Below are 27,546 nucleotides of genomic sequence, written 5' to 3'. Positions count from 1 at the left end.
GGTAGGCCTTGAAATACATCCACAGGTACACCTCCAATTGAATCAAATGATGTCAATTAGCCTATCAGAAGCTTCTAAAGCCATGACATCATTTTCTGGAATTTTCCAAGCTGTTTAAAGGCACTGTCAACTTAGTGTATGTAAACTTCTGACCCACTGGAATTGTGATACAGTGAATTATAAGTGAAATAATCTCTCTGTAAACAATTGTTGGAAAAATTACTTGTGTTATGCACAAAGTAGATGTCCTAACCGACTTGCCAAAACTATAGTTTGTTAACAAGAAATTTGTGGAGTGGTTGAAAAATGAGTTTTAATGACTCCAACCTAAGTGTATGTAAACTTCCGACTTCAACTGTATTACCAAACATTATATTGAAACTTGAATGATGTATCTGTATAGGCCAAGGATTACGTGATTTTTGGTCCATGCCTATTTCCCAAACAAACATTTGCTAATATGAGAACTTGTCTAGTGTTAAATATGATAATTAACATTCAAGTAAATCCTCCTGTGACAATGTATTCATTTGAATGATTATGGTGAGGTGGGTAATTGGTGAAGGACATCTCTTTCTGTTCCCTACCTCAATGCTTTCATAATCCATCAGCGTCGTCTGCCTGACGTCACCAATGCACCTGCACTACCGGTTCTGTGGAGCACTTGGCCATGATCCTATTGAATGAAACAAGCTTCACGTGCGCCCTAAGAAATAGCAAATATATTTATGTTATGATTGTCAAAAGATATGTTTTTCCACTCTGCTATGTCTGGCTCCATTCGATTGTTGTCGTGGCGGATAATAAAATTAAAGGTAGACCAAAACTCAGCGGGTACATGAATACTCATCTTCCTTTTATTGAAGAAAAAAACAAAATACACTTACACAAAACAAAACGACGAAAACAGTCCCGTAAGGTGCTCAGACTATACAAGGGAAACAACCACCCACAAAACACAAGCTGAAAACCCCTACTTAAATATGGCCTACAATTAGAGGCAGCGAAGAACAGCTGTCTCCAATTGAAGGCCAAACCAAAACCCTGAACATAGAAATAGAACTAGAAATACAAACATAGAAATACATGACATAGAACAGTACACAAAAATCCCAACAACACAAAACAAACACACCCTTGCCACGTCCTGACCATACTACAATAACAAAATGACCCCTTTACTGGTCAGGACATGACACTCGGACAGACACTCGGAGAGTCATCCTACCTTCACCAAGCCACAAAGTGGTGATGTGCAGTTCGCAAACAAACTCTTTTCATTATGATTATTTTTCTTGTGACTTTTTTATCCTTGTTTTGACCTGCTGGCCGCAATGAATTCTACGCAGGATTAATACCCGTTCCTCCGGCTCTGCGGCTCAAGAGCCCTGGTTTTAAAGTCTGCTCTGGAGACGTGCTCCGACCAACAACTGTCTGCCATAGACTAAGTGTACAAAACATTAGAAACACATTCCTAATATTAAGTTACACCCCACTCAGAACAGCCTCAATTCGTCGGTGCATGGACTCTACAAGGTGTCGAAAGCATTCCACAGAGATGCTGGCACATGTTGACTCCAATGCTTCACTCAGTTGTCAAGTTCGCTGGATGTCCTTTAGGAGGTTGACCGTTTTTGATACACACAGGAAACTGTTGAGCGTGAAAAACTGAGCAGCGTTGCAGTTCTTGATACACGCAAACCGGTGCGCCTGGCACCTAGTACCATACTATGTTCAAAGTCACAAATCGTTTGTCTTGCGCATTCACCCTCTGAATGGCACACATACACAATCCATGTCTCAATTGTCTTAAGACAATTCTTCTCCCCTTCTCCCCTTCATCTCACCTGAATTCACCTGGTCAGTCAGTCTATGTCATGGAAAGAGCAGCTGTTCCTAATATTTTGTACACTCAGTTTTACTGTATGTGCGCAGGAAAATAGACCATGCTGCAGACAGCATAGAGAAGACAAATACATGTTTAGAACTGATAATTGATCGCATGGTGCAAGAACGAATGCAATTAATTGATTATTGAATGTTATGATGGACACAGCTTTGTAGACCCAAAACACACACAGCTTCTGCTTAACAAACTCAAACTTGAGAACTAATTGTTTGTGTGTCTGCCTGGGTGCTGCAGTTCGCGAACGATATCGTGCTTATCACCCCCTCACAGCAGTCGAGCAATGCATTCCGCCAAGAGTCGTTTACAATCTAATCCGGTTACAATTAGACATCGTTTCAAATGTATCAATACATAATTTTGCAATCAACAAATGTACATTGTTTAAATCACACTTGTTTTACAAGTCTCAGTCACACATGACAGCTCCAATAAGCCCCTTAGGGTGAGCGACATGTGAACAAGAAGCTTGTAGAATCATTCTTTTGACTTTTCATCTCTGAACGCAAACAGGTGTGCATCAAATTGTATTTATCTAAAGGAAATGTAATGATGATAATGTCCAGCTAGGCGGGCCTATACAAATATATGGCCTGTGAGCATATATTCTAAATTTAAGTTGAACTAAACTGAGCATATCCAAAACGGTTGCCTACATGTACAGTTGAAGTCGGGAAGTTTACATACATACTGGCGGCTCCGGACAGGCGGGTGGCTCTGACAGCTCCGGACTGGCGGGAGTCATTAAGGACAACAAAGTTAAGGTATTAGAGTGGCCATCACAAGGCCTTGACCTCAATCCTGTAGAAAATTTTAGGGCAGAACTGAAAAAGCGTGTGTGAACAAGGAGGCCTACACACCTGACTCGGTTACACCAGCTCTGTCAGGAGGAATGGGCCAAAATTCACCCAACTTATTGTGGGAAGCTTGTGGAAGGCTACCCAAAACGTTTGACCCAAGTTAAACAATTTAAAGGCAATGCTACCAAATACTAATTGAGTGTATGTAAACTTCTGGCCCACTGGGAAAGTGATGAAAGATATAAAAGCTGAAATAAATCATTCTCTCTAATATTATTCTGACTTTTGACATTTTTAAAATAAAGTGGTGATCCTAACTGACCTAAAACAGAATTTTTACTAGGATTAATGTCAGAAATGTTGATAAACTGAGTTTAAATGTATTTGGCTAAGGTGTATGTAAACTTCCGACTTCAACTGTATAAACAACCATAATCGCACCAATTTCCATGAAATCTGTATTTTTGTGGATGATCCAAATACCTGCTTTTGATTTCTGCAATTTGCCATTCTCATAACAAGCATTCCTCACATTGTTGGTGATGAATATAGATGACCCCCTCACATATCTGACTGGAACTCGGCCGCATTGTAGCCTTTACCTTTCAACTATTTCCCGATAGCCTGGCTTTTCATTCATCTTATGCAGTGAAGAAATAGTGGACCACTCTGGAAACTGGCTTGAACAGATTATGGCTATAGGTCAGGGGCGACTCAATTAATTCAAACGTAATTTGAGGAAACTCCCAATATTGTGTTGTTCCTTTTGTGTCATATTGGAAGAACACCCTTGGTCTCTGTCATTGGTCTTTCGTTTTGAACGTTTCCTAAACAAGTGTAGACCTAATTTAGCGGTAGTTTGTTGAGCGTAGGCCTCTCTCTTAAATACGCTGTCTTGGCAAGGATGCATGTAACAAACACTATTTTAGTGCGTGTTATTTGTAGTTGTGGTGTTAACGACTAACATAGGAACCATATAACATTGGATTGCAGTTAATTCGGCATTTAGTAGACCTCTTCTACGTGGCGTATTCTGGGCTCTATGCCCTCCTGGAACTGGGTCTGAATTACCCCACATTTCATGTCGCATCCTTTGCTGTAGCTATGAAACACAGTTTTGTAAAACACATTATCCACGGCTGCACTCTATGATAATTCCATAGCATTTTTTGTGTTGTGTTTTGTTTCCAGATGTCTTTACAGCAAAATAACCAATATATCATGCATGGACCACATAAGCAATATGCCTTTGTCAGATGTATTTTCTGAAATGTCACTGGTCCAAATAGTTCGATGTGCTATGAGGACTCGAGACGGGGGAAAGAATGTCATTGCAGTTTCGTATCCTCAAAGACGTTCTAGACTAGCGCTCGAGAAAGTGGTAGCGTTTCCTTTATTATTTCACGTTACTGTTGGCCTAGCGACATCTATCTGTTCCTTGGGCTACACATAAGGGTAGGAATTGACATACTGAAGCTGCGATTTTTTTTAAGGGATATCATCTCTCTCGATTGCGTTCTCCCTCTCTCTTTCTCTCTCTTTCTCTCTCTTCGCGTAAAAATCAAAAGCTACAAACACTTTGAATAGTCATGAAATGAATATCCAAAAGGACTGCAAGATAAAGATATAATGTGCGGGGATTAACTGCATAGACATACTCTATGCGGTCCAAGAGACGCTAGAGCTAGAGATGAGATGAGATGAGATGAGATGAGAAAGTGCGTTGAGGGAGGGGAGGTAATCCCTTCCAGTCTCTGACGTGTCTTTACCAAGGAAACCCACACGCGTGTCCTCTGACGCAACTGCCCATTTCAGGAAACATGCGTCAATGGACCGTACCAAATCAGACAAACGGTGAGTCTCACCTCCAACGGATTGTATATACATGTGCATTAACATTTAGCATAAACATAATAAATCACCTTTAACTATGTTATGTATGAACAATAAAACTGATTTACGATACTGTGTGCTGATTTTTACAATCTTAGCTATGATAACCCCTTCCCAAGTGAAGTGTCTACGCCCAGAGACAGTGACGTGAGGAGCCGTTAGCGTTGATAAGCGGTTGCATTTCTTCTTGTTGCCATTAAAGTGAGTCATCTTAGGAAGTGCGGTGAAGGGATATAGAAAGAAATATAAAACTGTTCCAAGTGATAGCTGAAATAAATGTGTCGCGGGGAAGGGATTCTATAGACTAGGCTGAGGTGGAAAGCAAACATAAATCCTCTGTCTGTGACTCAACTCTGTTTTGACAGCGAAAGTAGGTGTCCTACTGACTTTTTTTCTCTCTCGAAGTTGGCTCTTGTAGTACACCTGAATAGGCTAGCAGTGGAGGAAAGAACAATAGCTGAAGTTATTCTCGAGGAGAGAATTATTTGGAGTTGACAAAAAATAAAATAATTTCGGCTTTACTTCTTGGTAATTGCCTTAAGTTATTTCATTTCGAGGAGACTGGATTTATTGCACTAATAGCCAGGCTATTTTGAGAATTTTGGGGGGGATATCAGAGTGTTTTAAAGACTGTTCAAGTTGGTCACTTTCCAATCTGGTCCACTTTCGGCACACAAAAAGGGATTGCACTGTCAGAGATTTTCTGTCAGAGGATTTTTTTGAGAGCGTCGGAGCTCATATCATCTACTGAAATCTTCCTCTTTCCTGGATCATGTACCAGGACTACTCCGTGAACTACGACACCTCGTCCCGCGGCAGCAGCACTTCTCCGGCCCAGCCAGAGTCATTCACGAGCGGCAGCAGCACGATCGGCAGTCCGATCTCTACCTCAAGCTACCAGGTAACCGACACTATGTATTTTCTCTTCTCTCAAATGAAAATATTGATATTCACAACTATCATTTGTTTAATTTGAGTTTCATTGTATCGAAATGTCACTGCAGTTGTCTTTTGAGTTACTTCCCACTGACACACTTTTCGATTGGTAGGCCTAACTTGATGCGTAGTTACAGTATTGGTTAAGGCTATCACGCTGTGTGTAATTATCGGTGTGCAATGCAATAGAGGTGCATGATATCTTTCTAATATATTGCTGTGTCAAGTTTTATTTTTGAGAAGCATTAAGAACATTATATTTATATTGAATATGTTACTCCAAACTATAGCCTACTGCTGTAGAGCCTTTTTCTTTACCTTCGGAAAGAGCGCGTCGCATTTTCCTGTGATATTACCCGAATTTGAGCGCGCTATAGCCTGTGATATTATTCCAATATTTCCCGGAGCTGCTCTATGCAAATTGGTTGAAACTTAATCGAATAAATTGGTTGAAATATATATATATATATATCTCTGTCCAAGACACCGGTGCGCCAGTGAAGTGCATAAAAAGGACAAAATGACCGACCAATGCCGAATATATTTTGAATGTCATGAAACCTAACTGCAGAAAATTACTTATTGACAGGTGTTTGTGTCATCCGAATTTCCATATACAATCAGGTATTGCACAGTCGCTGTACTTTAACACCCACGTCTTGCACTGCTATGGGACTGTGCACCAGAAGTTGACGGGAGGCTTTATTGGGAAATACATATTTTGTAAAGGAAAATGTAACTTTCGAAAGTGTCCACAGACAATGTAGCCAAAATCGTATTATAATAACTTTTTGGATAAGTATAATCTGCTATCATGAATTATTATACAGACCAAACTGCATATAGGTTGCTACATCATATTTGTCAATACTAATTGCTCTCAACATTTTTCCTGCAAGATATGGATTGAAATAGAAGTGCCGAGGACATTTGGTAGGCTATTATTGGATCACGCCGTACTTGGAATGCGTAAACAAAAGGGCTACCGTTTCCCGCACTGGATAAAGGCTTTATTCATGCGCATAATTTGGTCACCTTGAACAAACACGCACTGATTCTCCCAATTCTTCTGTGTCTATTAGGTCTCTGATCTGATGATGATGATGATTGGTGTTCAAACTGTGTAACGTGAACAATGCAACAATGAATCTTTACTTTAGTTCTGCAGCAAGGCCTATAGCGTCAGTCAGTGGTGGTACGCTGTGTACAATATGGACAACCAGTCGACGCTGATACGCAAAAGGGTTCGACCCAAAGCGCGTGTGTGTGTGTTGCAGATGGGCAACATGTAGTCATGCACTGGAAGATGTTGGCCTGACTTGGTAACGGCGGGTTAAAAAGCTTATGAAGCGTCTCTGAATGCGCCCTCGGGGATGTTGGAGAACATGGAGACTTCGAGGCTGGAATTTCCTCCAGATGTCCTATTGTGATTACGTTACCTATTTTACCTGCCTCCCGTTCTCTCATTCTGATATGTGATGCTCAGTGGCTATCATTGAGGAACAACCATATATATCAGCGTGTCACACCTCATGTCTCCTTCCAATGCTGTTCCAGTCAAATATTCCCTTTTTAAATTAAGATGTAGCATATCGATAGTTTTTACGAAGGCGACAGAGACATGTTTCCAGTTGTTTTTATGTTGGCAGTATCCAGTGGCGACCCGTCATTCAGGGCAGGTGGGGCAGAGTGTTTCAGCCTAGCTCGGTGCTTTCTGTGGTGGTGCTGTCGAGCCAGCAGAAAATGGGAGCATTGCGCCGTGATTGGCTCAGTGTTCTGTCACTCATGGGGACAGTACGTCATCACCTAGCTTTAGTCCTTAAGTAAGGGTAGACATCCACAATTTCAGCCCTTTGGGTCCTGCCATAGTTATTACAAGTGCCCTTCTAAGGCTCAAGGTCATTGGCCACAGATAAAATGATGTCAAATCACGTTATATGTACAGTAGCTTTAATTGGACTGATCATGTCAGCATTATACTTTCACAATCTTAGCTAGCAGTCATCATCATGAATCAAGTTGACAATCTACTAGCAAATCCTTTTTAATCCTTGTCATATGAAGAGAAATTATAGATAAAACGTATCGGTGCTCATTGGCCATTGGGCATAAAGATTACTACAAGTTGGAAATTGCAAATTCAACATTGAGTCGTTTGGAAGGAATCAGTGGCTAACTGCAAGCATTGCAAAGCAACCTCTAATATTAGCCTGCTATTCAATGGAGTGGCTGTTTTAAAGTTCAGAGAATGCCAGACTTTGACGACAGAGTTTGATGATAAAATTTGGCCACATAGGACCGCAGCGTCACCTTCACAAGGTGAGTCCAAAAATGTAATGTATGCTGCTGCATAAATTATGTAATATGCAAGGGAGATATGTATACTGTGGTTAAGAAAGTAATACTAAGTGTATGTTGTGAAGTAAACTGTTAGTAGCCCATGTGCCTCACCCTAATAATTTGGCCTATTTTCACCAATGCTGTATTGTGAACACATCGTTCGTAGCTGGTGTGTGCTTGTTTGCCAACTTTTTTGTACAGCTTTGACAGTGCTCCTGATAGTAGTGATGGCGCTTGGCTTGCACGTGCAAATTCAGCACACACAACATTCTATAATAGAATTGTGTTATTTGACAAGTCGAATTAAAAGCTTATTTAACGCGTCAAGTAGTGTTATATGATGTATCTTTTTTTGACATGCAAAGACCCAAACGGGGTTCAATGTGCCTCACCCTAATCATTTAGTCTATTTTCACCTCTTAATTTCACCTACTGTTCTAACTTGATGGTGTACATGTAACCTATAACATGTTTTAGAGAAATTGAATCACTGAATATTGTAAGTGCTTTCATTGTCTTATATGCCCCATCAATTTATCCTACAGTTCTGACTTGTTGTACAGGGAGTACACTGTAAGAACGGCCCATATTTTAAAATCTGTCGCTGTACATATTGACTGCGTCCGTCGTCGCTCGGTCATTACTGTCTTAATCGAAATTACGGATTGCCTCTTATCCGCTTGTCGTCCCCTTATGCCATAGTTTGTACATCTCAATTGTCAGTACAAACCACATTTGTTTAAGCAAATCAGCCATATCAGCTATGTTTTTTTTGGTTTTTTTAAGGCAGTAAATGAGGCTGAATGAACTGTTTCGCTGTCAGACAAGGCTCTGCTGAAAGCCAGGTGTAGCCGTGGTAAGTTGTTGGGACTCTGCTGTTGGGACAGCTTTGATGTAGACCCTAACAGTTTGTGTGCACCGTTTGTCACCGTTGTAGTGCAATTAATGTATTGTTTAGTGTTGTGTTGTGGCTTTGCTGGCATGCATCCCACTTTTTTTTTTTCCCCCACCATGATTTACATGCTAAAATAGCCACAGGCAGTAGCACATGTACAACCTGCTGTAAGCCTACTGGCACATGGAAGGGCATTTCTGTGCTCGCTACAATCGGGATGTTGTTCTTTCATACACCGGTGTTCTAATCTTATTTCGTATAATGGACAGGCTGTTCAGATCTCCTTTAATAAGACAAATGTGGGAACTGTGACTCATTTTTGTAGGCCTATTAATCAGTTGACTGGAAGTGTTAAGACGGGTGCCAATTTTACGTGACTTTATCAGTTGGATTTTGTCATTATGACGGTGTCTGCTTCTGCCAAATGGAACCAGTGGGCGTGCAGAAGCACAATAGCTGGACTGGTCAGAGTTTAAGTTGGTCTTTTAAAATGAGCCTACACATCAAAAGACTGTTTGGGTTACATCAGCTTCGAGATAGTCAAGCATTGCCATTGGTGCTTTCTCTACCCTGGAAGGGTTTAGTATTATGCAGGCAAAAGTTCCTGGAATTTTACATCATCCTTTAGTTTTCTGGGGGCGGAGGACAAGTATTGTTAGTTTAACCTCTTAGGGCTAGGGGGCAGTATTTACACGGCCGGATAAAAAACGTACCCGATTTAATCTGGTTACTACTCCTACCCAGTAACTAGAATATGCATATACTTATTAGATATGGATAGAAAACACCCTAAAGTTTCTAAAACTGTTTGAATGGTGTCTGTGAGTATAACAGAACTCATATGGCAGGCAAAAACCTGAGAGATTCCTTTACAGGAAGTGGCCTGTCTGACCATTTATTGGCTTTCTTTGACATCTCTTTCCAAAACAAAGGATCTCTGCGGTAACGTGACACTTCCCACGGCTCCCATAGGCTCTCAGAGCCCGGGAAAAAGCTGAATGTCGTCATTCCAGCCCCAGGCTGAAACACATTATCGCCTTTGTCAAGTGGCCGATCAAGGGACAGTGGGCTTAGGCGCGTGCACTGGTCGCCCCCGTCTTTATTTTTTTTCCTCTATTTGCCGAAACGCAGATTCCCGGTCGGAATAATATCGCTTTTTTACGAGATAAATTGCAGAAAATTAGATTTTAAGTGGTCTGTTTTTTTTCTCTTACAGCAGTGGGCAAGTCCCAGTGAGTTATTAAGGACCAGAATCCGGGAAAGGGGGCAACACGTGTGGAGCTGTTTTCTGACACACAAGGCACTAGGACTGACATGAGAGCCTATGGGAGACAAATCTCGGTGCCAGGAAACGTGTAGGCTACGCGTTTTATTTGGACCCTGCACCTGAAATGTTTCCAAACAATGGTGCTTTTCATGCATTTTAATTAGTTTACTCACGGTCGATTCACCGATTGTGCAAACTTGATTTTTAGAGACAATCGCCTTCCTTGACATATTTTCATATCCCCCCCCTTTACCAGAAATGTATGTCCTCTCCGTGTAGCAACAGGCACCGCAATTTATTGTAACCAACCATTAGACTACTCAATTTATAACTTTATCTTCTGGTTAGTTATCTGCCCCTGGGATTTATGAATGCAATGGAATTTTCACTGTTGCCTCACTTCTGGAATGTATTGGCGGGGGACCTGGCTTTTCTCTCTAGCCTAATATAACGCTGCTTCCACCTTACTGGAACTGACCGTTTTACGCACATGCTTTACATATCCCAAACACGACTCACCACAAGGACATAATGGATGAATTAATCATCAAACATTGTAAGAGCTTTCATTGTCTGTATAATGGACACGCTCACTGGTGTCATATCCTCGCCTTTAGGTCAATATCGTTATACCATCAAAATATTGTCCTATCACCATAAAGGTGCCTCATGAGGGCTTAAGCGTAAGCTTTATTTAGTAGGCCTCTACTATATTTTGCTTCACAGATGGACACTTCTGTGCTGCCCCTCACAATGTTGGTAAAATGTGTCACTGTCTTATGAGCGTTATAGTCTTCAGAAACCCAAGTAACCTTGATGTCTTATCTAATCTATTCATATAATCTATTTTATTAGATAGCCTCACTTGTATAAGGAAAGAGATGGGCCTATCCAGTGATATCAGTGCCAATGCAAAACAACATAATCACATTTTCTGACAGGAATAAACTAGTCATCACACCTTTGTCCTTTCTCCATGGATTGTATTTTTTTTCCAGAGAGGTGTACAATTCCATACCATGTTGCTCACCAGATGACTTGCTGGTTGACGCAACTAAGCTCTTCTCTCCTATAGCCATAGTAAGATGGAGGCAGCAGCAGCACTACGGGCTTTCCCGCCATGATTCACTGAATGTGTCACTGACTGCCACTCCGGGGGTTAAACGGGTGAATCTAGACAGTGTTTGTGTGTGGAGTCAGTGATTCACTACTACAGTAGGCTTCAATGCAGAGGATTTGTGAGTATGATTAAGTGGGTGACCTGTGTGTGTTCAAGGAGGTTAAGCTACAGGACTTGGAAATTGATAGCAGAGTCAAATAGCCTACATGTCAAGTGGTGTGTTTTTTTTCTTCTGCTGTTGTAACAAGTGAAATAAATAAATTTCGATTTAAGCAAAAAATAAATGAATGGAAATTGAGATCTGTGAAATACAAGCACCATTTTATGTTACTCCAATACAATGGTCTTTCCCTAGAGTTGAAGAGACACACTATTTATTTGCTAGGCCCTGCCCCAGAATTTTGGGCAACCAATTGCAGCGCTCCAATGGATAGTCGAGTCCACCACCTGGACACTGGTCACTTTTAAATGGTATGAAAGCCTGTGAAGGTTATGTTGATAAACAGCATTTTTTTTTTTTTTTAAGTGCTTAAATGGCTGAATAATTTAACAGTGCCGCAGGAGTAGCAACTGTGATTCCTGAAATTCAGAGCCAGTTCATGGAGTATTTTTAAAATCTGAAATTATACTTTTGCTACATTATTTGCTAGCCCAGCTGGTTAGCTAGCACTGTCTCATAGACCACCAAACATTTCTAATGCTAGCTAGCTAGCCACTTAATATATATATAGTTTTCTTAAGATGTATGTTAGCTAGCTAAGTTAGCAATGTTATGAATATAACTCCCATCTGCTGTCGACATGAGGATACGATTTGAGAGCACTAGTTGGCTCCAAAATTGCATGCTGACAGGGAATTCAGAGCCATTCAGTGGCTAGCTAGACTACAAATATAATTTTACCAGCTTCCCATGAAGCAATTGTTCTAGCAGTCCACCACAACATACCCAAGAGTTTCCTGATTAGCAAGGGGAAGTCTGTTTTAATTTCAGTCTGTATTAGAAACACAGTGAGATTTCGGCAGTGGTTGAATTGGGCTTCCCCGGGAAAATGTTGTCAGAGGTTGCAACAGTAAACGAAGGATCAATTGTAATCTTGAAATCATCCACTCACCATTTCTCTCCTGATCTGCCCTCTTCCTCCTCTCCCAACCTCCCTTTCTCTTTGCTACCTTTCCTGTATCTAGAAATACCGGGCCGACATGCCTGGCTCTAGCAGTGCCTTCATCCCCACGATAAACGCCATAACGACCAGCCAGGACCTGCAGTGGATGGTGCAGCCCACAGTAATCACCTCCATGTCCAACCCTTACTCACGCTCCCACCCCTACAGCCACCACCTCTCCAACAGCCCCGGGCTCCTGGGTCACACCACCCTCGCCCGCCCAGGTGTCATACGCTCCGTCGGAGACACCCGCGTACGACGTAGGAGAGATGAGCAGGTGAGGACCACAAGTGTACAGATGCGTGTGTTCAAAAGTTACTTATGTCTGGCAGTGTGGAGAGCATCTTGTGGCGGCAAGAAACATTTTAAAATATCTTCTAACATTGTAAAACAGTAGAGTGAGTTCTACTTTCAAAGTACCAAGATGTGAGGAATTTGGCGATATTGAAGATGAAGGCTTATAGTTGTAACCCAAAGCTTCTCTACTTGTTTGCGCTGTTCAGCTTAAGTGTTAATGACAACTCACAAAGTGTTCTTTTTGCCCTCAGCTTACCCCTGAGGAAGAGGAGAAGAGGAGGGTGAGGCGCGAAAGGAACAAATTGGCAGCCGCCAAGTGCCGCAATCGCAGACGAGAGCTCACCGAGATGCTCCAAGGGGTTAGTTGGACAACGGCACCGTACAACGGCACAACACACTCTTCTACGCGTACACGCGCGCGCGCATACACACAGACACACACACACACACACACACACATATATGTCCCTGTCAGTTTCAATTCCAGAGACTCTCTATTTGTCTACTTAGTTGCTACTATTCGTCATATGTTGTGCACTTGCAGTACAAACGAAGCACCAAAGCATGAAAAGGGAAAACTTATTCCCTTGTGCAGGACAGTTTCATGTTAAGCTCAGTTCACTAACACTTCTCAAACAGTGTTGCACGTATTCATGTGTCGACCTCAAACCAGAACCTTGCGATACTGGTTTGTCTAGGTCTCTAGGGGAACTTTAGCTATTAGCACTAAGCCGTGCTGACAGTGGATGTAAGGGTTTTTGTCTGGGTGCAGACAGCTGTAGACATGGACAGGGCTGGGCCCTAACCCTCCTAGCCAAGCAGACAGCACTAATTAGACTCATTAGCTCAATTACAAAAGAAACAGGAAATGAATGTGCTGCAGGCAGCTGTCATTATGAATGGGAGATGTTTTATAAAGTGGGAGTTCCATCTCATCTCTTACTATCCCGTGCAATTTTGACAAATTCATGGCTACACCCTCCAACTCCCCCAAACTGCTTCCAGCAAAAATGCTTTCCCTCCTCCACCACACACGACTCTTTGTTGAATTACCAAATAAGGAAGTGTCATATTCCAACCATTTCAGCAGACTTATCTTTCTTTCTTGTTCTATTGCTCCTATTTTTGGTTTTGGTGGGGGTCTGCTAGTTTGTTTCCTACTTTCTCATATCTTTGTGTTGGAGACACAGTTCTCAGACAGGCCTGTGACTTATCTGTTTTCTGCCCGCCCAATCTGGTGACTACAGGCTTCTAAGGGTCTGTCTTTGTCTGCTGGGGCCGTGACACATTAATGGCACATTACGCTAGAGGAAACACGCTGTGTTTTGCGTGTTACATCACGTAGCTCCATCTGGGAACAACAAAAACCTAAACATGAATGTGTTTTTTGTTTGGACAAAGTTGAAATAGGAATTACTTTTTGTATCAGGATAACGGTCAAACCGGAATGCCTTATATTCTGACAAATACAGGTTTGAGTTCAGGTAATTTAGGGGCAAGATGGCCAAGATGTTGATTGATTGCCCTTTCGCTGTATCTTTTCCTTAGCAAACTTACAGTGCCTTCAGAAAGTATTCACACCCCTTGACTTTTTCCAAATGTTGTTGTGTTACAGCCTGAATTTAAAATGGATTAAACTGAGATTGTTTTTGTCACTGGCCTACAGTACACACAATAGCCCATAATGTCAAAGTGGAATTATGTAAATAAGTTCAGGAGTAAAAATGTATGTGTCATGGACTCACTCTGTGCAATAATTCAATAGTGTTTAACATGATTTTTGAATGACCACCTCCATCTCTGTACCCCAAACATACAATTATCTGTAAGGTCCCTCAGTTGATCAGTGAATTTCAAACACACATTCAACCTCAAAGACCAGGGATGTTTTTCAATGCGTCACAAAGAAGGGCACCTATTGGTAGATGGGTAAAAAATAAAAAAGGCAGACATTGAATATCCCTTTGAGCATGATGAAGTTATTAATTTCACTTTGGATGGTGTGTCAATTCACCGTGTGACTACAAAGATACAGGCGTCCTTCCTAACTCAGTTGCTGGAGAGGAAGTAAACCGTTCAGTGATTTCACCATGAGGCCAGATACAGAGTTTAATGGCTATGGTAGGAAAAAACTGAGGATAGATCAACATTGTAGTTACTCCACAATACTAACCTAATTGACAGAGTGAAAAGGAAGCCTGTACAGAATTAAAAATATTCTAAAACATGCATCCTGTTTGCAACAAGGCACTAAAGGAAAAAAAAATATGGCAAAGCAATTCACTTTTTGTTCTGAATACAAACTGTTTGGTGCAAATCCAATACAACACATTACTGAGTATCACTCAATATTTTCAAGCATAGTGGTGGTTGCATCATGTTATGGGTATGCTTTTAATCGTTAATAAGGACCGGGGAGTTTTTCAGGGTTAAAAATGTACGTAATGGAACTAAGCACAGGCAAAATCCTAGAGGAAAATCTGGTTCACTCTGCTTTCCACCAGACACTGGGAGACGAATTCACCTTTCAGCAGGATAATAACCTAAAACACAAGGCTAAATCTACACGGGAGTTGCTTACCAAGAAGACAGTGAATGTTCCTGAGTGTCCGAGTTACAGTTTTGACTTAAATCTACTTGAAAATCTATGGCAAGACCTGAACATGGTTGTCTAACAATGATACATTTGAAAAGAATAATGGGCAAATGTTGCACAATCAAGGTGTGGAAAGCTCTGGAATTGCCCGTAAAGACTCACCGCTGTAAGTATTGACTCGGGTGTGAATACCTATGTAAATGAGATTTCTGTATTTCATTTTCAATAAATTTGCTAAAAATTCTAAACATGTTTTCACTTTGTCACTATGGGGTATTGCGTGTAATCCATTTTGAATTCAGACTGTGAAACAACAATGTGGAATACGTCAAGGGTTATGAATACTTTCTGAAGGCACTGTACACTGAAATATAATGTGCATTGGGTTCTTTTTGGGAAACACCGCACTCTTGTGGTAGCATTAGGTGATGCAGAAACTTACCAATGTGTACCTTAAACAGTGGTTGGGGCTTTGCTGTCTACTCCATACACCAGAATTGTAATTGAGCTGAATGTGAACCCTTCGGATACTGAAGATAAAATGTGTCCTTATCAGCTGTTTTTTGGTGTTGTGGTTTCCAGGAGACTGAGGAGCTGGAGGAAGAGAAGGCTGATCTACAGAAAGAGATAGAGACACTGCAGAAGGAGAAGGACAATTTGGAGTTCATGCTGGTGGCCCACAACCCCATGTGCAAGCTGCCCCCGAATGATCGCCACCAGAGGAGCCACCACCAGCAGCAGTGTGCCCCTCTCCCCCTGACCATGCGCAACAATCTGGGTCCCCGAGGCCCCATCAACCCCGTTGTGGTAAAGCAAGAACCACAAGAAGACGACGTGGACGGCAAGTCCCAGCGCTCTGTCATTAAGCCTATCTGCCTTGGGGGAGTTAGTGGGATCTTCTGCGATAGTGACAGCCTCAACACCCCGGTGGTGGCAGCCTCCACCCCAGCATCCACACCCAGCGCCCCCAGCCTCATATTCACCTACCCCAGCATGCTGGAGCCAGAGAGCCCCTCGCCATCCTCTGAGTCCTGCTCGAAGGCTCACCTGCGCAGCAGCAGCAGCGGGGATCAGTCTTCGGACTCCCTCAACTCCCCCACCCTCCTGGCCCTCTGAGCAGGGACAGTTAAGATGAGGTTCTGGGGGAGGCTGAGCAGCGCCCCCTACCGACTTGGCAGACAAAAAGCACATTCAAACCTGGACCAAGCCAACCGTGAGCTGTGTTCTTGACACCAGGAACCCTCAAGGGCTAAGCCGCTTGTTTTTCTCATACGCTTCAGTGTGATTAAAAAAAAAAAATGTAATACCCAAATGTGTGCACCTGTACCAGCCAGTGTCGTCCCTTCATTTCAACTCCAGCACATCAATTTGCTTGTTGAACAATAAACAGATGACATGGAGGTGAGAAATGCCAGAAAAGCCATTTATGAGGCGGAAACTGGAAAGCAAGACATATTTTTAGATCAACATTAAGTAAAGCCATCTGGTGACAGTTGCACTCTCCTATGATCAATTTATCAATAAATCACTAAATGAGAGACAGAAATCAGCATTTCCTCTGACATCCCTCCTGTTTGAAGGAGGGATACAGAGACAACGTAGAGATTTCAAAAGCAGATGTCTTTTTCTTGATTTTTGTCTCCTCCCTCACACAGAAACTATATTGGGAGACTACAGAGTGTTTTATAAACATCTGACTTTATTTCCATATCTACTTGTATTTATGGCGTGTGCTAATATTTTCTAAATGTGTGTCCTTGCGTTCTGATGTTGTCTTCTGATCTGCCTGTAGAACAGCAAAATGGTTCACTGGGTGAGCCACAAAGCCTCAGTGTCTCAAAGGAAAAGAGCCAATTTTTACTCAATGCCTAGTTCGTCACCAGTCTACTCTTAAAACATTGATCATAGTATTGATGGCCATCGTATTGATGTGTTTTCCTCAGTAACGTACCTGAACTATATTATGCATTTATTACAAGTTTGTGCGATTGATGTGAGGGATTTCTCTTCTGTGTGGTGGTTGAATAATTTTTTTTTTTTTAAGGAGCAGCACGGGCGGCATCGGGGTTTAAGTGCTGGAGTGATATCTGAGGAGAAATTCAAACAGTGTTCCCTTCTCCTTCTAAAATGATGTCATTCACCAAGACAGTTTGACCAATGAGGTTGTGAGCAACTCCTTATACCCCCACTACTGAAGGAGAGTTCAACCAGACACACTAGAGCTTGATTGAAAGTTATCCATTTGTTTTCTATCAGCATTCTTTTTTTACTCTTGCCTGTAACACAAACTCTGGCTTTGTCAGAAAAGGGGATTGGATATTGCCAAGTGATCTCAATATTCCCTTGCAATAGGGTAGGTTTTGAAACCAAAAAAATACATCTGTATATCATTTGTACTAAAGGAGGGGTCTGGTTGAACTTTTCAGATGCTACTGTGGTGTGAAAACATGGTGGTAGTAGTAATAACACTGGCTACTTCATTTTGTAATTTCATCATTATTAATGTTCTTATAAGGGGCAACACCAATATGTGGGCAGGTGACCCTATATATCAACAAGCACATTGAAACCTGTTCACTGGCCATTGTGTGGCCATATCAGACCCATAGCAAAAACAATGCACTTTCCAATTCATTTTGACTGATGGGAAAAATGAGATTTCTCTTTTCAGCTGGCCTGAGGTGGAAGAGGAATGTCTTGAGGATAATGGTAAAAGAACACTTTTTTTGTGTGTGTGTTTTATGGGACAGAGGGTTAAGGATACCAAGCACTGAAATGGATAGAATTGCAATATTTCAGACGTATTGTTTACTTCAAACATTCCTTACATGGTCAGTGGGGTAATGACCTTTGTGGTGATCACAGGACAGAAGACGGACTGAAAATTTTTTGTTGTGCTGGGTGCAGCAAATAAGACATTAAAAGCATTGCTGTTGTTGTGGACTAGTCACATCACTTATTGATCTTTGTTTGGATGGTTATAGTATCACATGATAGCATTTGGACAACAACTCCTATCATGCATTGGGATAAATTGCAGACCAAGAAAAAAAGATACCAAAATGTAATTGTCAGAGTTTGTCTGTTCAAGTCTTTTGAACCCCCTAAAAACACGTAGGAAAGCCATCAACTTTAGATATTCTACTGTACATGTCATCTGCTGTATGTCTTCTGTTTTTGACATCTATTTCTTATTTTTCCAAATGCTTTAATTGTTTAAAATTATTCAAAACAAAAAACAGCAATATGTATCGCAATGTTTGTTAATTTCGTAATTCAATTATAATAAAAAGCATTTTCAACAAGGAATTCTTGAAAGCTGTTATTGAGCTGTTCATTTGACTTCAGTGTCCATGGGCAATGCATTGTCCTTATTTTTGTATCTCAACATTAGGCACATTTGATTTGAAGGCGGCGCACCTCTAAATTAGGGCTTGATTCAATCTGTATTGCAGAAGATCCGGGGTATAGCAGGATGAAAATTTAAAGGCAATGTTCCCGCATTAATGGAGACTGCATTCATGGTAAACACTGTATATGTCGGCTCAATCGGAAATAGGTTACCTTTTTAAATTTAAATCGTGCTATACCACAGATCTTCCTCGATCCGGATTGAATCGAGCCCTTAAGTGACGTATGAGAGTAAAACCACCTGTCATGCAATAGCAAAACATAACACTGCCATAAAAGATGGTGAAAATGTCAGAATAGAGGAGGATTCACAGTGGGGTGGAAATCGGTGTTACATATGCACACATCTTGGTAGGTCATTCTAAGCAGTCAGTTTATCAGAAAATGCTTGCAGTGACGAGCATTAAACTACACTTATCACCGTTGTGACCACATGGCCAATAATTATAAACATTTACAGGTAAGTAGTTTGCGCCATTATCCTTTTCAAAAGTTTATCAATTTCACAGTATACACTGATCTCTAGTGGATAAAGTGAGACAGAGGAGCGAGAACATCTGGACAGCCAACAGAACAGGGTAAAACACACCGCCACTCACCCAACTGCCTGTAGAATTGATTTTGCAGGAAAACCACATTGTCACACTTATGTTTGAGTTTCTTTTAATTCAATTACAGCAAAGAGTCAATGAATTGTCAACCTGAAACACTGGGTAGAGAGGCTTAGTGAAAGTGGAGTAGAATGTGTACAGTTGGGTTAGTGTATCAGAGGAGATGGTGTAGAAGGGCAGAGTGTCAACTGGCCAGTCCAGATACCTGCCCCCTCCAACAGAATAGGAGTGTATGGTAGTCTGTTTACAGTTGCGGCAGGCAGAGTATCTGTACTTAGAGCATTGCAGAATCCAGGACTTATCATAATTTCTAAGCATTCAGTTAACCTCTCCTGTTCCCGCTATTTCCTTTATGCCACCCCTAAAAGAGTCCCAGTAACAGCACCCAGTCAGCCCTTCTCTACACAGCATCTGTGGCCAGACCTCATATTTCTCTGGGTGATCTGGATACAGTGCATTCGGAAAGTACTCAGACACCTTGACCTTTATCACATTTTGTTACATTACAGCCTTATTCTAAAATTGATTAAATTGTTTTTTACCCCCTCATCAATCTACACACAATACCCTAAAAATTACAAATTAAAAACACGTTTTTAGACATTTTTGCAAATGTATATTAAAAACGACACATTTACATAAGTATTCACACCCTTTACTCATTACTTTGTTGAAGTTACCTTTGGCAGCGATTACAGCCTCAATTATTTTGGGGTATGATGCTACAAGCTTGGCACACCAGTATTTGCAGAGTTTCTCTCATTCTTCTCTTGGATCCTCTCAAGCTCTGTCGGGTTGGATGGGGAGCGTTGCTGCACAGCTATTTTAGGTCTCTCCAGAGATGTTCATTCGGGTTCAAGCACATTCAGAGACTTGTCCCGAAGCCACTCCTGCATTGTCTTGGCTGTGTGCTTACGGTCATTGTCCTGTTGGAAGGTGAACATTCGGCCCAGTCTTAGGTCCTGAGCGATCTGGAGCAGGTTTTCATCAAGGGTATCTCTGTACTTTGCTCCGTTCATCTTTCCCTCGATCCTGACTAGTCTCCCTGTCTCTGCCGCTGAAAAATATCCCCACAGCATGATGCTGCCACCACTATGCTTCACCGTAGGGATGGTGCCAGGTTTCCTCCAGACATGACACTTGGCATTCAGGCCAAAGAGTTCAATCTTGGTTTCATCAGACAGGAGAATCTTGTTTCTCAGTCCTTTAGGTGCCTTTTGGCAAACTCCATGCGGGCTGTCATGTGCCTTTTATTGAGGAGTGGCTTCCATCTGGCCAATCTACCATGAAGGTCTGATTGGTGGAGTGCTACAGAGAATGGTTGTCCTTTTGGAAGGTGCTCCCATCTTCACAGAGGAACTGTGGAGCTCTGTCAGAGTGACAATTGGGTTCTTCGTCACCTCCCTGACCAAGGCCCTTCTTCCACAATTACTCAGTTTGGCCGGGAGGCCAGCTCTAGGAAGAACCTTGGTGGTTCCAGTCTTCTTCCATTTAAGAATGATGGAGGCCACTATGTTCTTGGGGACCTTCGATGCTGCAGACATGCTTTGGTACCCTTCCCCAGATCTGTGCCTCGACACAATCCTATCTCGGAGCTTTACTGACAATTCCTTCAACCTCATAGCTTGGGTTTTGCTCTGACATGCACTGTCAACTGTAGGACCTTATATAGACAGGTGTGTGCCTTTCCAAATCATGTCCAATCAATTGAATTTACCACAGGTGGACTCCAACGAAGTTGTATAAACATCTCAAGGTTGATCAATGGAAACAGGATGCACCTGAGCTCAATTTCTAGTCTCATAGCAAAGGGTCTGAATACTTATGTAAATAAGGTAAATAAGGTTTTTTATTTTTAACAAATTTGCAAAAATGTCTAAAAACCTGTTTTTGCTTTGTCATTATGGGGTATTGTGTGTTGATTAATGAGGATAAAAATAATTTAATACATTTTAAATAAGGTTGTAACGTAACAAAATGTGAAAAAGGGAAGGGGGCTGAATACTTTCTGAATGCACTGTATGGCTGATAGCTTCCTCGTGTCAACTTTCTGTTTCCCTCAGACAGAGACAGCGTTCTGTTTGGATCCATTGTGAGCTTACAGGCATCCGATGGAGAAAACAAAAGTTATAGAAAAATCAGTAACACATTTGCTTCAAGTCTCTAGGTATAATGCTTCATTACTTCTTATATGCATGTACTGTACAAGCCTTTATGATATCCTATTATAAGGTTTATTATCATTTATGTCTATGTAGGAAATTGTTGAGTCATTGACTCAAAATGGCTTTGATAATAATGGCTGTTAGTCTGAATCCTTATGAGATGATTAAAATACATTATATTGGTAAAAAATCTATATTAAATCTATATATATTCAGCTCGCCCATATATACAGTACAGTGCATTCGGAAAGTATTCAGACCCATTCACTTTTCCCACATTTTGTTACATTACAGCCTTATTCTCAAATTGACTAAATACATTTTTTCCCTCATCAACCTATGCATAATATATACAGTACCAGTCAAAAGTTTGGACACACCTACTCATTCAAGGGTTTTTCTTAATTTTTTACTATTTTCTACATTGTAGAATAACAGTGAAGACATCAACACTATGAAATAGCACATATGGAATCATGTAGTTACCAAAAAAGTGTTAAACAAATCAAAATATAATTTATATTTCAAATTCTTCAAATAACAGTGATGTATGTAAAATGTGTGTACATGTAACAACAAAAGAAAAAGCTGTTAAAACAAAGTCCTCTGAAGAAGGGTGGAGTGCCCCCCCCCCAAAAAAAAATAAACAGTGAGGTGATAGTCACTTTAATTTCATTGCTACTGTATATGTTCTTGTGGTGCGCCTGTGCCAGGATTGAATGGGAGTAAAACCCCCTTCTATGGTATGCTATAAAGTTCAGTTGATGAAGGGGAGGAGACAGCTTAACAAAGGATGTTTAAGACTTGAGACAATTGAGACATGGATTGTGTATGTCTGCCATTCAGACGGTGAATGGGCAAGACTGTCACGCCTGCTCCCGCTCTCCCTCTCTGGCGCTCGAGGGCGCCAGGCTGCTCTTCTTTACGCACACCTATCACCATCATTATGCGCATTGGCACTCACTGGTCTCTCCTGGACTCCTTCACTTTGTTGATTATCTTCCCTATATCTGTCTGATCCCCCGTTTGTTCCCTGTGTCAGCAGTAATGTCGTTATGTGTTCATGTCCAGACGCTGTCCTGTCCTGTTCCATGTCCGTTGCCTATTAAAAGTTCACTCCCTGTATTTGCTTCTCGTCTACCAGCGTCGATCCTTACAAAGACAAAATATTGAAGTGCCTTTGACCGAGGTATGTAAGTAGGTGTCAGGCGCACCAGTTTGTGTCAAGAACTGCAACGCTGATGGGTTTTTGTCACTCAACAGTTTCTCATGTGTGTAATAGTGTATTTTCCATTTGATAGTGTTTTGATTTCTATGTACCACTTCAAATGTGATAACCTTGTTCAATTTAAAGTAACTGGCCAGTGTTTCCAGATTTCTATGAAATATGACCTATAATTCATTACATTCAATATGATTGAAATTGTTTTCCTTACAAAACAATTAAATACAATTGTATTCGTCACATGCTTCGTAAACAACAGGTGTAGACTAACAGTTAAATTGAACAAGGTTCGCAACAATGCAGAACATTTCAATTAAGTATATTAAAGATCAGCTTTTCTGTGTTGGAATGGTGTGGGCATAACCCAACAACAGAATGGTGTGGGCGTATACCAGTCCTTAAAAATATTCATGCGACTAGACCGCTGATTAGCCATCTCATCCTCCTCAGGAGTATTACATCTTCAAATAGTTGAAACAGTCTATTTACAAGTTTCTCAAATTCATGCTTTGGCCACAAATACGATCCAACAACATTATTTGGGTATGAGTTACATGAATATGAACTTTTAAAAGTGAGTTTTATACTGGGCAGGTACTTTAAGAACTTTGTCCCATAGAGATGGGTTTCCCAAACTCTGCCGTAGAGTATTGTAGAGAGAAACATTTGTAAAGTCGAATAAAATGTCACCCAAAATAGACCAAAATAGCCATCAGCAGCGCAGGGACAAAACATTTTCAGCACCCCCACCAAAAATATATGCATGAGAAGGTACCCTTGTTTTGTAGGAAAGGCTTTCTGTCTGAATTCTATAGGCAGTCTTCATGGACACACAACTAGGTACAGGTGAGTCCGATCTCTCATGCTGGGCCTTGTCAAAAACATAACACGAACATTAGTTAATCCACGAAACAAAGAATATCATGCCTTTTTGTTAAATGTGATGTCAAGTCCCTCACTTTTAGATTTAGCAATAGTGTATTTTTCCTCTGACAGTGTTCTATGATTTCTATGCGTCATTTCAATTGTAATAACTTTGTTACATTTCATGCTATTATGTAGAGGTAATGTGTCACGACACCGACGGATGGTGGCGCCCCTCCTCGGCCGGGCGGAGCTCGGCGGTCATCGTCGCCGGCCTACTAGCTGCCATCGATCCTTTTTTGTTTCACTTTCTGTTGGTTAGGTCTAGGTAGGCACGCACCTGTTTTGGGTTAGTTATTAGTAGGGGGGGTTATTTAGTTTAGCGTAGGATGTCTGTGTTTGTGCGTGATTATGTTTCTTGTCCGGTTTGTGTGCTTGAGGAACGTGTGCTGGTTTTCCTCTGCCTGTGGTTGGTTTCTTTGTGTTCACCACCGCAGAAGTATTTAAGGGCTGCGTCCCTATTTTTTGGCGACCATATCTACTTTCTGGAATAAAGAAGTGTGGTCAAGAATTCTCTGTCTCCTGCGCCTGACTCTACCTCTCCTGCTTTCTTGAGCCAGCTCGTGACATAATGTTCTCCATCCCTAAACTTCACTGGCTTTTTGATAGACCGCAAACTAGTAAAAAGTATAATAAAATGTCACCCTCCCCAACAAAAAAAGATATGCATGGGAATTTACCCTTGTTTTGTAGGAAACGCTTTCTGTCTGTATTCTATTGGCAGCATCATAGACTGGTCACTCTTCATGGACATACAGCTGGTCTCTGCTTGTGGATTGGGCTTCAGGACAACACAGAAAAACATTCCAGCTTTAATTCAAACAGTCTGAAAATTATGGAATTGTATTGAGGTCCTTGCAGGATTTCAGATCTGAAGTCATATCTGCACACAGATACTCAAACATACAGCACAGACTGTTTTCACCTCTTAGCTCCATGGAAGGGGTCCTAATCCATGGCAGGACTCATTTTAGAGGCTGAACTCCTCTCCTTTCTTGAAAGAGACTCATTTTAAAGGCAGTGGTCCTCTTCTCTCTCTTCACCTAAAGTGAGTCACGATATGTACCTACCCTGTGAATGCATATGCAGTACATCATGGCCGGAATCTTCATCTTAACATTTTCCGATGCTTGTGTCTCTCTGCTACTTGTGCCATGCCTTGCCGTGTTGTTCAGTCACATAGCATCTACTGCGATTAAAACTATTATCTTAAGAAATCTGTCACACTCATATTACACACACACTCATCTTCTATGTATTCTCTTTATCTCTGGTCCAAGGACAGTGATGGTTGCAAGTGCCATCCACAAAGTAAAAAGTCAGCTGGCGTGACCTGTCTGTGGCCATCTGACACAAACATTTGTCTACACGCACACGCAAGCACACACAAACAAGCACACATACAGTACACACACAGGTCATTATACTGTATGCACTCAGAGACTGTACAGGAAGTATTTGTCTTCGGACAGCACAATAAATTATACTAACTGATACTAACTTTAATGTCACAGCTGCAAAGGGAATTCAATTGCACTGAACTGTATCTTACTATACATTTATGTATTTTGCATGTTTCTTGACTGTATGTTTATCTGTTCTATGTCACCATCTTCATCATCCTCATCATGATCACCATCATGATCACCATCATGTATGTACAGTATGTAATTACTAAAATATTGTATGGATGGTTGTATGTAGAGTTAGGCCTATTGATACAGTGGACAAGTGTAGTTCATTGTAACTGATTCTAGACTGATATACCTGAAATGAAAATTCAGCTCCAACTGCTTTCTTAATTCTCTCAAGTCCTTTTCCTGTTTGTTTTTTTACCCAGAGCAGTTGAGAACCCATTACGTGGTGAGCAGAGAATGGCGGAAGCGGATGCTGAGTTTGAATCTGATGCCACTAGCAAAGATGAGAATGAAGGTGTTGAGAATAATGGACGGACAACAGTCACTGAAGGACAGATAAAGAGAGCTCAAATCACAGTTAAAGCAACATCTAGTAAGCCTACTGCTCATGGATTTTTAGTATAAATGTATTGTGCTGTCCTAAGACAAATACTTCAACTAGGCCTACTTCACAGTTTGTAGTAGCAGCATGGTTTAAGGATAAGAAGATGTACCTGGGAGATCCGTTTGATGTTAAATGATGAAGAATGTGTTGCGTACTGTGGAATCTTTGCGGCTGACGAGAACTGGAATTGTGTAGATTTTTTGTGTGTTGGCAGAACAAAAGGAGTATGCGTTGCGCTCACCAGAATCAAGGAGAAAGAGGTGACTGCCATTGGAGCAGAGCACCAATGAAGGGTGTTTTTTCTGGAGTCTCTGTGGAAGTTGGGGCAGAGAAGACCAATATGAAAATGTTTGGAGTGTAGTTGGGGCTCGACGATTGATGTTTATTTTCAATGGAAAGAAGATAGAGAGTACGTCTGTATTATTGTTCTTTTATGAGGAGTTGCTCTCTACACATGCCAAGATTGGATATGTGAGTTACCCTGTGAGGGCATTTGTACCCAGCTTACTGCAGTGTTCCAAATGCAAAGCATTTGGGCATGTGTCAAGTGTTGCAGAGAGTATGACTTGAGTGATTATTTTGTTGCAGAAGATGATGATGTTGAATATCGCAATTGTGGTGGAAAGCATGCACATGAGCATGGCCCCTGGAAGATGTTTAGTGGTGGGGGTATTGAAAATGTTTTGTCCCTGCGCTGCTGATGGCTATTTTGGTCTGCTCATACAGGAGTAGTTAAGGCCCAGTTTTATTATAATCTTTTTATTATTATGATTCATCAGGGGGTGCCGCAGCACCCTCAGCCCCCGTACTTCCTGCAGCTATGCACATCAATTCCCTGAATGTCCTGTAAGGGTGGGGACAGAGATTGCTTGGATAAATGCTGTTCAGCATTTCTCCAATGCAGAAGCAGCGACAAAAAGTTGAATAATGTTCTAGTGAGTCAGTTGCTGTGGAGACACTGCAGTCCAGTGCTGTGGGTGCCGTTCTCAAAGTGCAGGATCCAGATCAAATCAAATGTTATTGGTCACAATGCAAATAGTCTGGGTAGCCATTTGATTAGGCGTTCAGGAGTCTTATGGCTTGGGGGTAGAAGCTGTTTAAAAGCCTCTTGTACCTAGACTTGGCGCTCCGGTACCGCTTGCCCTGCGGTAGCAGAGAGAACAGTCTATTTATGGCCATCCTCTGAAACCACCTGGTGTAGAGGTCCTGGATGGCAGGAAGCTTGGCCCCAGTGATGTACTGGGCCATACGCACAACCCTCTGTAGTGCCTTGCGGTCGGAGGCCGAGCAGTTGTCATACCAGGCAGTGATGCAACCAGTCAGGATGCTCTCGATGGTGCAGCTGTAGAACCTTTTGAGGATCTGAGGACCCATGCCAAATCTTTTCAGTCTCCTGATGGGGAATAGGTTTTGTCGTGTCCTCTTCACGACTGTCTTGGTGTGCTTGGACCATGTTAGTTTGTTGGTGATGTGGACACCAAGGAACTTGAAGCTCTCAACCTGCTCCACTTCAGCCCGTCGATGACAATGGGGGCGTGCTCGGTCTTCTTTTTCCTGTAGTCCACAATCATCTCCTTTGTCTTGAACATGTTCAGGGAGAGGTTGTTGTCCTGGCACCACTCGGCCATGTCTCTGACCTCCTCCCTATAGACTGTCTCATCGTTGTCAGTGATCAGGCCTACCACTGTTGTGTCATCGGAAAACTTAATGATGGTGTTGGAGTCGTGCCTGGGCGTGCAGTCATGAGTGAACAGGGAGTACAGGAGGAAGCTGAGCACGCACCCCTGAGAGGCCCCTGTGTTGAGGATCAGCATGGCAGATGTGTTGTTACCTACCCTTACCACCTAGGGGCGGCCCATCAGGAAGTCCAGGATCCAGTTGCAGAGGGAGGTGTTTAGTCCCAGGGTCCTTAGCTTATTGATGAGCTTTGAAGGCACTATGGTGTTGAACGCTGAGCTGCAGTCAATGAATAGCA

The 27,546-nt window shown here is 41.7% G+C and overlaps 1 protein-coding gene across 4 annotated transcripts; it reads left to right on the top strand.

Moving 5' to 3' along the window:
• The first annotated feature begins 4,781 nt into the window (after nt 1-4,781).
• LOC106602906 (fos-related antigen 2) lies at nt 4,782-18,522 on the top strand. 4 transcript variants are annotated; one of them, XM_014195924.1, is made up of 6 exons: nt 4,807-4,969; nt 5,381-5,500; nt 8,662-8,731; nt 12,343-12,597; nt 12,869-12,976; nt 15,796-18,522. In XM_014195924.1, the coding sequence occupies exons 4-6, from the start codon at nt 12,358-12,360 to the stop codon at nt 16,327-16,329; spliced, it is 882 nt and encodes a 293-aa protein (XP_014051399.1). In that variant the 5' UTR covers nt 4,807-4,969; nt 5,381-5,500; nt 8,662-8,731; nt 12,343-12,357; the 3' UTR covers nt 16,330-18,522. The 4 variants fall into 4 exon arrangements, with proteins under 4 accessions (XP_014051390.1, XP_014051399.1, XP_014051380.1 ...); XM_014195915.2 differs by lacking the exons at nt 4,807-4,969; nt 8,662-8,731 and adding an exon at nt 4,782-4,800; XM_014195905.1 differs by lacking the exon at nt 8,662-8,731.
• Nucleotides 18,523-27,546: the final 9,024 nt, after the last annotated feature.

The sequence above is a fragment of the Salmo salar genome, chromosome ssa01, assembly GCF_905237065.1.
Source record: "Salmo salar chromosome ssa01, Ssal_v3.1, whole genome shotgun sequence".
Taxonomy (NCBI): Eukaryota; Metazoa; Chordata; class Actinopteri; order Salmoniformes; family Salmonidae; genus Salmo; species Salmo salar.
The sequence above is the reverse complement of the archived record's forward strand: the minus strand, read 5'-3'. Positions and strand labels throughout refer to the sequence as shown.

Excerpts from the sequence above, each read along its gene's own strand:
- LOC106602906 (XM_014195898.1), top strand. The coding sequence starts at position 5,372 with ATGTACCAGGACTACTCCGTGAACTACGACACCTCGTCCCGCGGCAGC. Across the intron at positions 5,501-12,342 it reads TCTCTACCTCAAGCTACCAG|AAATACCGGGCCGACATGCC; the intron begins GTAACCGACACT and ends TCCTGTATCTAG. Across the intron at positions 12,598-12,868 it reads GACGTAGGAGAGATGAGCAG|CTTACCCCTGAGGAAGAGGA; the intron begins GTGAGGACCACA and ends TTTTGCCCTCAG.